Raw genomic sequence first — 13,939 nt, forward strand, 5'->3', positions numbered from 1 at the left:
AGTTTTAGTTGTGAGACCCAATTTGCTTCAAACCAGGTCATGATTATACTCATTTGAAAACTCTCGTCGAGCTGAGTATGAAAATAGCAATTTCACTTGATTTGGATCGTAGCAAAGAATTTCATGACAATGTTTCTGATTTACTTCCAAAAAGTCAGTCAAAATCACTCCAATCTCTTGGAAACTATTAGGTTGAGTCATAAGTTTCTTTCTTTTTTGAAGGTGCAACTTTGCGCTCTGGTCTCTGAACGCTGAGATTGTTTTTGAACCCATTTGTTTTTGTTTTCGAAGGTCCCTCTCTGTGGCTTGCTTTCTGTTTTTTATTTCATTGCTCGCTCGTTTTCCCCGCGAGTATGCCGCATCCTTTCGTCCCCAACCGAATGCATATTCGGAATGTAATTTTGTTTCTGTTTCTTTCTGGTCTAAAATCCCCAGATATTCAAAAAAAGATAACTGATGTTTATCAAGCACATGCCCCTACTGCTCCCACAATAAGACTTTGGATCCAAAGATTCGAGGCGAACGACTTCAATCTCGATGACCAAACGCGCTCCGGAAGACCAGTTGAGTTGGATTTGGATGAATTGCAAAAAAACGTGGAAGCGGATCCGTACCAGTCCAGTCGCGAAATTGCAAGCACGATGGGAGTAAGTCAGTCAACAACAATACGTGGATTGAAGTCAATCGGAAAAGTCAAAAAACTGGGCCGTTTCGTTCCTCATGATTTGAAGGATTTTGACAAGAAGCGCCGAGTGGATATGAGTATGTTTCTTTTGTCGTCCCACCGAACCAAAGCTTGGCTGGATGATCTTATCACTGGGGATGAAAAGTGGGTACATTACTCTAACAATGTACGGAAGGCCCAGTGGGTTGACGAAGATGAGCAAGCAGCAGCCGTCCCGAAACCAGAAATTCACGTGAAAAAGGTTATGCGTTCTATCTGGTGGTCTGTTCGTGGTGTCGAGTACTGGGAACTTTTGGATGAGGGCAAAACAATAACAGCTGACGTGTACTCTTCCCAATTGCAAAAACTCAGACAAGCAGTTGCCTCGAGTCGTGGAGAAAAAGCAAGAGTTTTCTTCCAGCATGACAACGCTCGTCCTCATGTTTCGAAAATGACCAATGCCAAGCTGATGTCCTTCGGATGGACTGTTCTACCTCACCCACCGTATTCTCCTGACCTTGCTCCTTCGGATTATTGGTTGTTCAGTCACCTCCAACACCAACTAGAGGGTCAAAATTTCAAGACAAAGGATGATATCAAAAAGGAGTTGACCTCGTATTTCGCTGAGCGCCCGGCTGAGTTCTGGCAGGAGGGAATCAAAAAATTGCCTGGACGTTGGCAGCAAGTACTCGATGCTGATGGAGAATATTTTGATTAATTGAAGTTGATTTACTTTGAAATATTTTGTAATAAAAATTTTGCAAAAAAAGAAAGAAACTTATGACTCAGCCTAATAGGATTTTTGGATTCAGCTCTTCGAGACCTTTCAAATGAGTATAATCATGTCTTGGTTTGCAGTACGTTGGGTCTCACCACGAAAACTACAGTAACCCCGGATTAAAGGCGCGTACCGTACTTTCGCGTCGAGACCCAATTTGTATCAAACCAGGGCATGACTATACTTTTCTGAAAGCTCTCGTCGAGCTGAATCCGAAAATGTTACTTTCAAGCTAAACTAACCTCACTATGAGACTTCAACAACGCGGAAATGGTGAACCTAAATTCGGCGGGGAAGCTCGTGGTAACTTCAGGCGGTACATTGGGTATCGTTTCCTTTTTCTGCTGAATTCCTTTAATTTTCTTCTTCATTTCCACCTCATCATAATAACAATTCTCAGTGGTCGTCATTCGTTTCTTCATATAAGCCGACATTGATATCTGTCTGGCACCCGGTTGGGTCTCGAGATCAGTGAAATATTTGACGAAATACGGGAGGACTTGTCCAGTGTGAAGAAATTGCTTGAATGACCGCATTAAATCCATTTTCTTCCCGTTTTCTGTCGCTTTATTGTACGCTTCTGCGAATCGGAACAGACACGACTCGGCGGGAACCACGTTCTCACCGTTTGGTGCAGGAGTATAGCAGTAGATACCGTTTTCTTTACGACCAACTGGCATTGAGACTAGCTGCAAGGATTTTTGTTTAATTTAGCGCAAGGAGTTTCAAAACCAAAAAAATTGGATTCAGCTCGTCGAGAGCTTTCAGAAAAGTATAATCATGCCTTGGTTTGAAGCAAGTTGGGTCTCGACGCAAAAATGCGAAAATTCGGTATGCGCCTTTAACCTGGGGTTACTGTAGTTTTCGCGTCAAGACCCAATTTGCTTCAAACCTGGGCATGATTATACTTTTCTGAAAGCTCTTGACGAGCTGATTTCAATTCTATAATTTAAATTGTGTTTGGAACAAAACTGGCTGAGAAAATCCGTAAAAACATCACAACTTTTTTCGTTCTGCTTCAAAACGAGTTAAAATTGAATATTCGAATTCAGCGCGCTAAGAGCTTTCAAATGAGTATAATCATGCCCTGGTTTGGAGTTAAATGGGTCTCACCACGAAAACTACAGTAACCCCTCGGTTAAAGGCGCATACCGTATTTTCGTATTTTCGCGTCGAGACCCAATTTGCTTCAAGCTAGGGCATGATTATACTTTTCTGAAAGCTCTCATCGAGCTGAATCCAAATCTTTTAATTTCAAAGGAGTTGGACTCAATTTTGAAACAAAAAACATACCGAAATTTGATCCATTTTGCATCCAAACAATTCCAACGCGTATTCCAAGTATTCCAGTGGGAAATATGGATGGTATCGTTTGGATTTCCCTATAAAATGCAATAGCGCTCTAATAATAATTTCACTGAATGCAGTAGATCAAACTCACAATCAATATTCTTCCTGCCTTTTAATCGATCGATAACCAATTTGACCTCATCCACAAAAACAAAGAAATACTTTTTATCAGCGCCTAATTTGATGACTCTGAGACATGGCTTCGTGTCTTTCTCTCCGCTGGGACTGGGCGGAGCCTCGGGTATCGGTAGGTTCAAATCCATTACAAAACTGATACGATCCGTGAGGTGTTGATAAATCTTCTTCATAAAGATTGTGTGTTTTCGGGCATCGTATTTCTGAAAAATCGATAATTTTTTTTTTGAAAAAAAAACAAAAAAATCTGGGTCGAGGAGGTGGCGGGGTCGACTTTATCACCACCCCTTGCCTGCACTCTTCGGTGCAACCGCTTGGCGCAGCCGGGAACACAGGTGAATCGCGACTTACGTATTATTTGTACCCATTAGGCGTACATTTGGAAAGTCGCGAATGGCTTATCTACAATAGATGAACAAAGGCGAAAATCAGTTCGCGACTCACCTATTATACATGAACTTTTCGCGAAAAAATTCACGAATTATTTGTGATTTATACCTCACTTACGAATAAATCATTAATTATTCGCATGATAAGTTGTACCCAGCCCCATAAGTCGCGAATCATCTGTGAACACGATAGGCCGTCACCCGAGGCTACCAAAGTTCGATTCTTTGCCCCTCCCAATAATTTTGGATATTTTTTTGTATAGTGTAAACTCACATATTTGTCCATCACTTTTATCATCTCCGCCTCGAAATTGATATCCGGCATTCGTATGATTTCAAAACACGGTACAATTGCTATATCAATGTCTTGAGGTCCGATTCCGACGGCTGCGTTGAGTGCCTGAAAGCCTTGCTGTTGGGTGTTGTTGGGCGGGCGATTAGTGACTATTACCAAGTTTTTGATGAGTACTGTGAGAAGACCAATACTGATTTCGTAGCGAGTGGTGAGTTCGCCAGGTCTCACGAAGCCTTTTAGGAATTCCTGGAAATAATGAGTTTATTCTTTTTTTGAATTTGGTGTCTAAAATGAACACAGGAAAAGAATCACTGTGCTCCTTACAAAAAGCAAAAAAATTTGAGAGGAGGTGGGGTCGAACCCTGGATGCTAGATTGGAGGCCCAACTTCGTACCAGGGATACCACACAGGTGAACCGCTGGGGAACACATATGGAACCGCGCGGTGGCGAATATGTGGCTAAAAAGAATGAGGGTTGGGCCCTATATGTGCCCATATGGATCCACGCGCGGTCGGCCGAAAACGTGGGGCGCATATGGAACGCATATGGATAGCATATCAGCATTAATTCTACCAACCGTATTTGGTTGATTATTCTGTATGAAACACTAGAAATGCCTAATTCATTGTTATGATAGGTATGTAATGCTATTATGTTGTTTCACTATTCCTTTTTCCAACTTGTTCACTTTCCATTTCTCGGACTCGTACATTTTCTCCGTTCTTTCTCGAAGTTCTTCATTTTTCAAACAGATAATGGCAATACTTCATGAAAAATTGAAAATCACATACGATTTAATATAAATATTATAGGTTAGCTTGGCGGTTATAAAACAATTTTTGATGTTCGAGCTTTTCTTTGAACTCTGAAAAAAAACCCGCCGACGAAATTCGAAGTCCGATATTTTGACTTTACTTCGGTATGACAAATACTTACCTTCTAACCTTTAAATCCATCTGAAAAAATATAATTTCTTATCATACAGAAGTAAAGAAAAACACAAGACTCGAATTTCTCGACAAAAAGCTAAAATTTAAGTTTATTGAGAAAATAACAACTTTTGTATTGAAAAAATAAGTTTCCGTAAGTTTAAATAGCTTTATTTTTATTTTTGAAGTTTTCCATTATCTGTTTTGTGCAAAAAGAATGAAAAAAATAGGTGAAAACTTCGAGAAACGGAGAAAATGGGCCCGGACTTATAGAAAAAAATGTCGCGTCGATTTACGGTAAACAACACGCCCACGTGTAATTCCGGAGTGTCGTTGCGGCGGCCGGCCGCCACCCTCAAATATGGACCATACATGGAACGTATATGGGAGCCAAATGGGTGCACGCGCGGCCAGTACACAGAAAAGACGACCACACATATACGCCACACGCGCGGTCCACTTTTCATTTATGGACACATATAGGACGCTATTCTGGCACTTTCACATATAGGATTCCCAGCGGTTCACCTGTGCATGACTGACGGCAGGCGGCGCGGAGGCGAGGGATGTGATAAAGGCGCGGCCGCCACCCTTATCACCACCCTCTCGCCGCCACCACTTTCTCGCTCTTATAGCGCAGCTGGTAACGACCCCTCAAATCTTTTTTGCTTCTTTATCCTGCATGCCCAGTCACCAAAATCACCAAAAAAACCCACCGGATGCCCAAACAACTCTAATCTCGAGCACTGGCTGCATACGATTTCTAAATAATTCTTGTAAATCTCATTGTTTCGTTTCTTGATCTTCTTCTCATCCTTCTCCAACTCATCCATTTGCGCATTGAGATCTCGATGCTTCTCGAACAATCCCTGAAACTAAAAGTTCTACCGTGTTGTGCAAGTGCGCTCCACTGCTAACTTACACTCGGGAGTTCACTTATGCATAGTTGTAGCTCAGCCTGTGACCATCTCGCCCGTTGATTGAATTCCGGATGGCTGAGATGTAGCATTACCCTGAAATTTGTTTATTTATACAAAGATTTTCGAAGGGAAACGAGAGGAAACAAATATCACGACGACGAAAAAATATGCGATATGAGGGAAGAAAATGGGATACGGTGGAGGAGAATGCATAGGTAGTGAAAAAATACATATAATACAAAATAAAAGTGAAAACTATGAATAAAAAGTGAAATCCGCCAGATTGATTGTATAAACAATGAAGTTATGCTATCGGAAGGGTACCTGAAAAAAAATTTCAAAATTTTTCTGAAAAAACTGTCAACTTTGAAGGTTCGCAACTTCTCCACTTTCAGTCTAAAATGTTTAAATTTGTATTCATCTTGTAGATCAAATCTAGCTCTACATTTTTGCAGTTGATAACTTTTTGATAGCTCATTACCCCGCTGAGATATGCGCCTTTAAAGATTGGCACCTGGAGAACGAGGGTGAGAGACGCAGAGAAGCTAGACGCTCTCCTCGTTTCGCACACTCTCTCGTCTTCTTTGCCTGCAAACTTTGAAGCTTCATATCTCGAAAGCTAAAAGAGTTAGAAAAACGTTGTCAACTGATAAAATAGAGATCTTGATTTGATCTACACGCAGAAATAAAAATTTCTATAATTGATCAATATATAACAAATTTACGGCTATCTAAAATTGACCAATTTTTTCCCACAAAAAGTTTTAAATTTTAAATTTTTCGTGTGTAAAAACACAAGGATTCAACTTACTATACGTTTTTCTAAAAAATCTCAAGTATACTGCAATTTTTTCTGATAATAACGGGGAGGAGCAGAATAGTTGTCAATAGGGCGAGGTTGCACAGGTACAGGATTTACGCATTTGAGGAAGTATCTGCAAGAAAAAAACAATATTTTCGACTTTTCCGATAAAAAATTTGATTAACTTTGACAGCTCGTCACGTCTTTACTATTACTTCCAAATATTCAATTTTGTATTAGTCTTGAAGATCAAATCTAGCTCTACATTTTTGCAGTTGACTGCTTTTGAATAGCTAATCCCGCTTCTGAGATATGCGCCTTTAATGTTAGGTACCTGGAGAACGAGGATGAGAGAAGCAGAGAAGCTTGACACCCTCCTCGTTTCGCACGCTCTCTCGCCCCTCTCGGTCGGCGGATAGCTGCAAACTTTGAGCGTCTGTATCTCAAAAGCGTGAGCAGCTATCAAAAAGTTGTCAACTACAAAAATGAAGATCTAGATTAGATCTACACAACTAATATAAAATTGAATAATTGAAACAGATCGGGAACTTGTGGCAAGCGGTCAAAGTTGAGCTCTTTTGAGCACATTTTGTGATCGTTTGTTTTTTTAAACGCGCTTATCTCAAAAGCGTGACTAGCTATCAAAAAGTTGTCAACTGCAAAAATGTAAAACTAGTTTTGATCTACAAGATACACTAAACATTTATAAATATAAATTTGTTTACGACAATTTTATAGCCACTCACTCAAATTCTCTTCGGTTGCTCCTCAAACAAATGCTGCAACTCCTCTCTAATAATCGGCAGATACGTAGCATGCGTTGGTACTTCTTGGGAGACCCCTTGATTTGGATTCTTCACAATATGGTTCAACAATCCTTCCAACGTCTCCTCAAACACCTTTTTCGCCTTCTTACTGTTTCGAATATCTTCCAATGCTTGTTCGATTTGACACGGTTTCATCATATGTCTGATTTCCGTCAACTTCTTTCGAGTCTTTTCGATTTCCTGATTTTTTTGCGAATCCGAGAGCATGCAAATCATCCGAGTGAAATTAAACAACTTGTTGTTCTCTCGTCTCACTTGATAATTCCACATGATACCGATGTAGTCGATGAGCTGTTGAGTTCTGGTTTCCTCATCTCTCAGAAGCGATTTCGACATTTTATCTTTTTCACGCATTTGCAGATAGGCGGCACACTCCAGACGAGATTCATTGAGTTCGATTTCCAGTTTCGTTGATCTGAAATAAATCGATAATCGGTAAATAATAATTGTTAGACTTTGAAACAGTGCTACAAGCGCTTTTTCTATGCCAAAATCTGGAAAAAATTCGAAAAATAAGTCAACATTGAGAGCTCTACATGGTCTCGTCTATTGTCAAAACACCACAAATTTATATTTATCTTGTAGATCAAATCTAGCCCTACATTTTTACAGTTGACAACTTTTTGATAGCTTTTCACCCCTTTGAGATATAGGCTTTCAAAGATGGGTACCTGGGAGACGTCTCGGGGGAGAGAGGGAGAGACGCAGAGAAGCGAGACGCCCTCCTCTTCTCGCGTGCTCTCTCGTCCCTTCTCGGTCGATTGCTAACTTTGAGCGTGTGTATCTCAAAAGCGTGAAGAGCTATCAAAAAGTTGTCAACTACAAAAATATAGAGCTAGCTTTGATCTATCGGGTTCAATCAAAACATTTTCAATTCTTCAGCATCGGACAAAGATAGAGCTATTCAAAGATGACGTTTTTTCTCACTTTTTGTAATGACCAATCTTTGAAGCTTCATATCTCAAAAGCCTGCCGAGCTATCAAAAAGTGGCCAACGGAAAAAGTGTAGATCTAGATTTGATCTATACAAATATTATAAATCAATTAACGGAGAACGACAAATAACTTTGTTACGTGCTGTGAAAATAGGGCAGATAGTCACAAAATACACTTTTTGACGGCTTATATCTCAAGTCTTTGCAGAGATATCAAAAAGTTGTCAACTACAAAAATGAAGATCTAAATTTGAAATTTGACAAGTGCGCTCTACCGAACATTATTTTTATCATAATTCTAGAAACTCACCTCTCCCTCTCATCCACAATCTGCTTCTGCATTCCTTTTCTCTCCAACTGTTCCCAATCGAGCGTCTTTTTCATGTCAGCAATGGTTGTCTCCAATTGTTGATTTTTGTATTTTGCTCTGAAAAATACAAGAATACTACCTTAACTTGAAGAATGCAATCGCGCTCTATCGTAATGTTGCTTTTTTTTGCTCGAGATTAGAGTTGTTTGGGTATCCGATGGGTTTTTTTGGTGATTTTGGTGATTGAGGATGCAGGATAAAAAAGCAAAAAAGATTTGAGGGGTAGTGGGGTCGAACCCAGGATGGTAGATTGGTGGCCGGCTTCGTTACCAGCTGCGCTATATGGGCGGGAAAGGGGCGGCGGCGAGTATAATGGTGATAAAGGTGGCAGCCGTGCCTTCATCACAACCAGAGATGTTGGGAAGTGAAAATTTTCTTATCCGGAAGTCGGAAGTCGGAAGTTGGAAGTGATTTTTCTTATCAGGAAGTCGGAAGTAAAATTTCTTATCCGGAAGTCGGAAGTAAAAAAAAACACCCGGAAGTCGGAAGTCGGAATTAGATTTTTTCGCAAAGATTCTAAAACTCCTAGAAAAAGTTCATAAAGTTCGCGAAAATCAGTGAAAAATTAGTTTTTGGCAGAAGAAAAACCTATTTTCTGTCCTTTTAGACCATTTTTCCATGTATTTCTGCGAAATTTACTTTTCCGAAATTTCACCGTTTTGTAATGACAGAAGTCGGAAGTAAAATTCCTTATCCGGAAGTCGGAAGTCGGAAGTTGGAAGTGAAAAAAACCCGGAAGTCGGAAGTCGGAATTCCCAACAAAACTGATCACAACCCTCGCCGGAGCGACGCTTTTCTACCCGTGTGGTGTACCCGGTAAGGAGTCTGGCCGGTAATCTAGGCATCGAGGGTTCGACCCCACCACCCCGCAAATATTTTTTGCGTTTCGAATTAAGCCTTTTTTCAGTAAAACTCACGATTTCAAGTCCTCCTTCAACAATTTCTTGCTCTCCGTCACCTCTTCTTGCTTCGAATTTCCAGTTCTAGCACGTACCAAGTCCTCAAATAACGAAGTGTTCTCTTTTCGAAGTCTTGCGATTTCCTCATCTTTTTGTTGCATAACTTGCTTGTGAGCGTTTTTCTGATTTTCGATTTTTGCGAGCAGTCTGGAAATTTAAAAAAAAATTAAAAAATTAATTTTATTTTTAATTTGATACCAAAAAAAACCGCATTTTTTCGTTGATTCTAGTGGTGGCATTCTTGGCTGTTAATTTTGATTTTGAACAGAGTTAAAGGCATTTATCTCGACGACCAATCAGCGCGCGGCGGCCGCGGAGCTTTCTAGGCCACCATCCCGACCACTATGTAAAACGTGTTTAAATCGCTTCTACTTACGTTTTACGCGTTAAAAAGACTAAGGTTGAAATCAGAAAAAAAACCGCGGATTTTCCTGGCATGAAAAATTGAATAACTTTTTTTTGAATTTTTTCAAATTATTTTCTAGGCGACCAATCAGCGCGCGGCGGTCGCGGAGTTTTCTAGGCCACGGCTTCCAGAAATAAAAAATTACCGTTATGGAAAGTTTGAGATCACAAGAATAGCATTACGGTTTAGGAAAAATTTCGAAAAAATATTTTTTGGATTTTCTCAAATTTACATTTTTTTAAATCCGCCTTTTTCCCCTGAATCCTACGATGGTACTCTTGTTGTCTAAAAGTCATTTTGAAAAGCTTTATGACAGTTTTCATCTACGACCAATTAGCGCGCGGCGGCCGCGGAGTTTTCTAGGCCGCGGCCGCCGAAACAGAAAATGGTGGTAAAACCGTTCGGAGACAGTTTTAGACGACGAAAATACCACCATTAGAATCAGGAGAACATGGCGAATATTTTCATATAAAGTTATCACCAAAATCTCAAACTTGATTTTTGTAAATTTTCTGGGCATATATCTCACTTTTTATAATTACTGTTTGCAGTTTGAGCTCTATTCTCTTCTCGCGATAACTTCTTTGTCAATTCCTCGATTTCCGCGTCAGCCGCCTTTTTGTCAATTTCCAGCCGTTCTTCGTAGACCCTGAAAATCAAAAATAAAAAATTTCAGTAGAGCGCACTTTCTTCACCAACTTTTCTGTTTTCTCGTTAAACTTCTCGATGGAAAGTTCGAGTCTCGTGTCAGAATAAATTGGTAGATAATGGATGAGAGCTGTCATGAAGATACCACATACGTCAGTAGTATTGTGTTTCTCGTTTAAAATGTTCCACTCTTTCAAATGATCCAAGATTCGCAGAAGATGACCATCGTCAAAAACATCTAGTAGCGCTTCTCGGATTTTGTCGGCTGGGACGTCCTGGAAAAAACACTTTAAAAAATTGTCAACTTTGAAGGTTTGTAACTTCTCCACTTTTAGTCCCAATCATTAAATTTTGTATTAATTTTGTAAATCAAAGCTAGCTCTACATTTTTGCAGTTGACAACTTTTTGATAGCTCTTCAGGCTTTTGAGATACAGACGCTCAAAGTTTGCAGCTAGCCGAGAGGGGCGAGAGAGCGTGCGAAAAGAGGAGGGCGTCTCGCTTCTCTGCGTCTCTCACCCTCATTCTCCTGGTACCTAACTTTGGACGCCTATAACTCAGAAGCGTGAATAGCTATCAAAAAGTTTTCAACTACAAAAATGTAGAGCTAGATTTGATCTACAGGCACAAATTAAATTTCTTCAAATTGACCATGATTGGACAAGTTTACGGCTATCCAAAGTTGACTAATACTTTCACTTAAAAAAGTTTTAATTTCAAAGTTTCCGTTCGTCAGTTTAAAACTAGAAAAACATTTTCAATTTGTCACCAGGAAGTTGAGATCGAAGCACAAAAAGAGCAAGAAAAATGTGATCTACCAAGAGAAAAAAAAATATAGAAAAGGAAACATGTGATTATAATGAAAAAAGTCATAACAGAGGAAAGAGGAATTTCAGAATTTCAGAGAAAACAGAATGCAGATGGCAAATTTATAATTGTTGTTGCAAACGCGCTCAACTAGACTTTCATCAAATCCGATATTAAAAAAGTGAAAAAAGTGCGATAGAGCGCGATTCTCCACTCACCTCCATATCGCCCAACAATGTTTTGAAACGTTGATCTGCGTCATCGTATGGCTGAAAATGTCTTGAATTGTTGTAGATCATAAGATTCATGGGGTTTTTACGATGATTCTAGGGAATGTATTATTATAATAATGAAAGGGTACGCGCGAGAGCTCACACGAGCTCTCACCTGACCGGCGCCATACATAATTGGTGGTTTCAATGTAAGAGATTCTAGGAAAGGAAGAAGAATCTGGAAAAAACGATCTGAGACTAAAAAATGCAAACACGTTCCATTGAAAGGCGACGAAAAAAGAGGGAAGCGCCACCTTTATGACCACCCTTGGCGGCGCGGCGCGCCCGACGCACCTGTGGTGTAGGCGGTAAGGAGTCTGGCCGGTGGAAAATTGGTCGGGGGTTCAATTCCAACCATGTCCTATCATTTTTTCTTTTTTGTAACGATCACAATGATTAATTTTTGATATGGTTTGGAGTGGCGGAAAGTGGTTTTTGAAAATTAGGGAATCGAAAAATCCCGATAATTATTCGAAAAAGAGCGCGTTTGCATCAAAAATTACAAAATGTTCAAAAGGAAAAATTCCGAGAAAAAGACGAAATAGCCAGTACATATTATCAATACACTTTTTTTCTTTCCGTCTGAATCTCTGAATCTCTTCGTTTTCATTTTATTATCAGCTGCCCCCCTTCACCTTACACAATTCTTTTTGATAAGGTGCTCCCTGCCGTCGTCACAAAAATTTTGACCTACCATTCGCAAAACCAAAAAAATGTCCTGGATTCTCATTGGAGCGCGTTTGCATCCCTAAGGACATCCTAAAACCGTAAAATCCCTTAATTCTCCCTAGAGCGCGTTTGCACCCCTAAGTGCACCTTAAAACCCGAAAATCCCTTGATTCTCATTAGAGCACGTTTGCATCACTTACCGTACTCGGCGGCGCCACCGTACCCCGAAGCTCTTTTTCTCCAGTTTCTGACGACTCGACAAGTCCCATGTTTTCTGAAAAAAAATTTGACTGCATAAAAAAACGTGAGAGATTAAAAGTGCGAGTGGCTGCGCGAGAGCCAGCGCCAAAAAGTGGGCGGAGCCTAATGGACCGCCCATCTCGAAGAGAGAAAGATATAGAGATGCAGACATGATAAGGGGGAGGGGGGGGGAGAGAGTGTGAGGATGGAGGAGACGCAGAAAATTCAAATGATGAGGAGGAGTACGGTAGTAATAAGGGGGGTTGAAAATGTGCTCTACTGGACTGAACTGGTTTTGGCATGGTGCCAACTTTTCGAAATTTCGATTAGTCACTGTAAAAGGGTACTGTAGAAGAAGAAAATTCCGTGGAAGACAATTTCCGTGGAAAATGGGCGGAGTCTGTTTTTACAACATTCGTATTTTCTACAATCAAGCAGTTCCAGCCAGCTAACGTTTCGGAAAAAAACTGGGCGGCGATGTTGCGAAAGAGACTCCGCCCCCATTTTCCACGTAATTTGCAGGGTCTTAATGATGTGGGGAGGACATTGAAAGCGCGCTCTACGGAAGTGATTCAGTAAGTAACGGATTCTTGGCACGCTGCCAAATTTTTCATACTTTCAAATTTTATGGGTTACGGTAGATAAAACCGTAACGGTAGGTTAAGGTAATTGATGTGAGAATATATGAATTGCAGAAAGTGCGCTCTACTGAAGCATTTTTCTGGAAAACGTGAAAAATCAGGTTTTCGGAATCATTGACCTCATTAGATTCTAAGTTTAGAAAGTGCGCTCTATTGAGCGTTTCCTAGTTACATTTGGAAGTGTTGGCACCGTGTCAACTTCTTCGGCTACAGTACCCTTGTTGGGGTACTGAAGCCAAGAAACTTTTACTGTAGTAAGGAAAAGCGCTCCACTGAACTTTTCGGTTATTGAACCGAATTCTTGGCACAGTGCCAACAATTTTGTGCGACTAAAACTTATCACGCGATCAGATCTTTTCAAAAAGTATAATTGTTATTACACTTTAAACTTATCCTCTGACCTCTCTACTCGCTATAAAAAGTTTTCAAAAACAAAACCATGCCGACAGATAGATTTATGACCGGGGAGGGGTCACAAGAGGACATTATAAAGAGAGAGAGCAGACGGCTCTGGGTAAACACCAAAAGGCGCGCGAAAAAAGGGGGTAATATACATATGTATATCGTCTTGTTAACACTTTCTTGATTTCACAAGGAAAAAGGACGACGGGAGCGGCGCGGTCGCGTCGCGGCCTTGACTACAGCAACTTTCTGCACTCAGAATCTCATGACCTGACTATGGCTACGGTATACCAAAATTCAAAAAAAAACGCGATTTGATTAAATTGGCAAAAAAGTGTGTCTTTCCCGAAAATTCCTAGGCATGAAAGTTGGCACTGTACCAAAGAAAACCACTCATTCGACTACCGTAACCACTGGGATCTGTCTTTGGCACCGTGCCAAGAAACTCCTTTTTTCGGTTATTAAGGAAAAATGGTGAAGAAAATATATGGTTTGGCACCG

At 40.4% G+C, this 13,939-nt stretch overlaps 2 protein-coding genes across 2 annotated transcripts; both read right to left on the reverse strand.

The window, feature by feature from the left end:
• Positions 1-1,669: 1,669 nt before the first annotated feature.
• Positions 1,670-5,550, reverse strand: GCK72_000432 (uncharacterized protein; the record flags this gene model as incomplete). The annotated part of the gene is made up of 7 exons (XM_053722492.1): positions 1,670-2,131; positions 2,736-2,824; positions 2,884-3,130; positions 3,591-3,716; positions 3,768-3,857; positions 5,258-5,410; positions 5,464-5,550. 7 exons carry the CDS (start codon positions 5,548-5,550, stop codon positions 1,670-1,672), a joined length of 1,254 nt encoding a protein of 417 aa, XP_053591137.1.
• A 1,459-nt stretch (positions 5,551-7,009) lies between these two features.
• On the reverse strand, positions 7,010-12,424 carry GCK72_000433 (uncharacterized protein; the record flags this gene model as incomplete). Its single annotated transcript, XM_053722493.1, has 8 exons — positions 7,010-7,505; positions 8,336-8,452; positions 9,313-9,501; positions 10,290-10,409; positions 10,460-10,683; positions 11,433-11,483; positions 11,602-11,664; positions 12,356-12,424. The coding sequence occupies 8 exons, from the start codon at positions 12,422-12,424 to the stop codon at positions 7,010-7,012; spliced, it is 1,329 nt and encodes a 442-aa protein (XP_053591138.1).
• Positions 12,425-13,939: the final 1,515 nt, after the last annotated feature.

The sequence above is a fragment of the Caenorhabditis remanei genome, chromosome I, assembly GCF_010183535.1.
Source record: "Caenorhabditis remanei strain PX506 chromosome I, whole genome shotgun sequence".
NCBI lineage: Eukaryota > Metazoa > Nematoda > Chromadorea > Rhabditida > Rhabditidae > Caenorhabditis > Caenorhabditis remanei.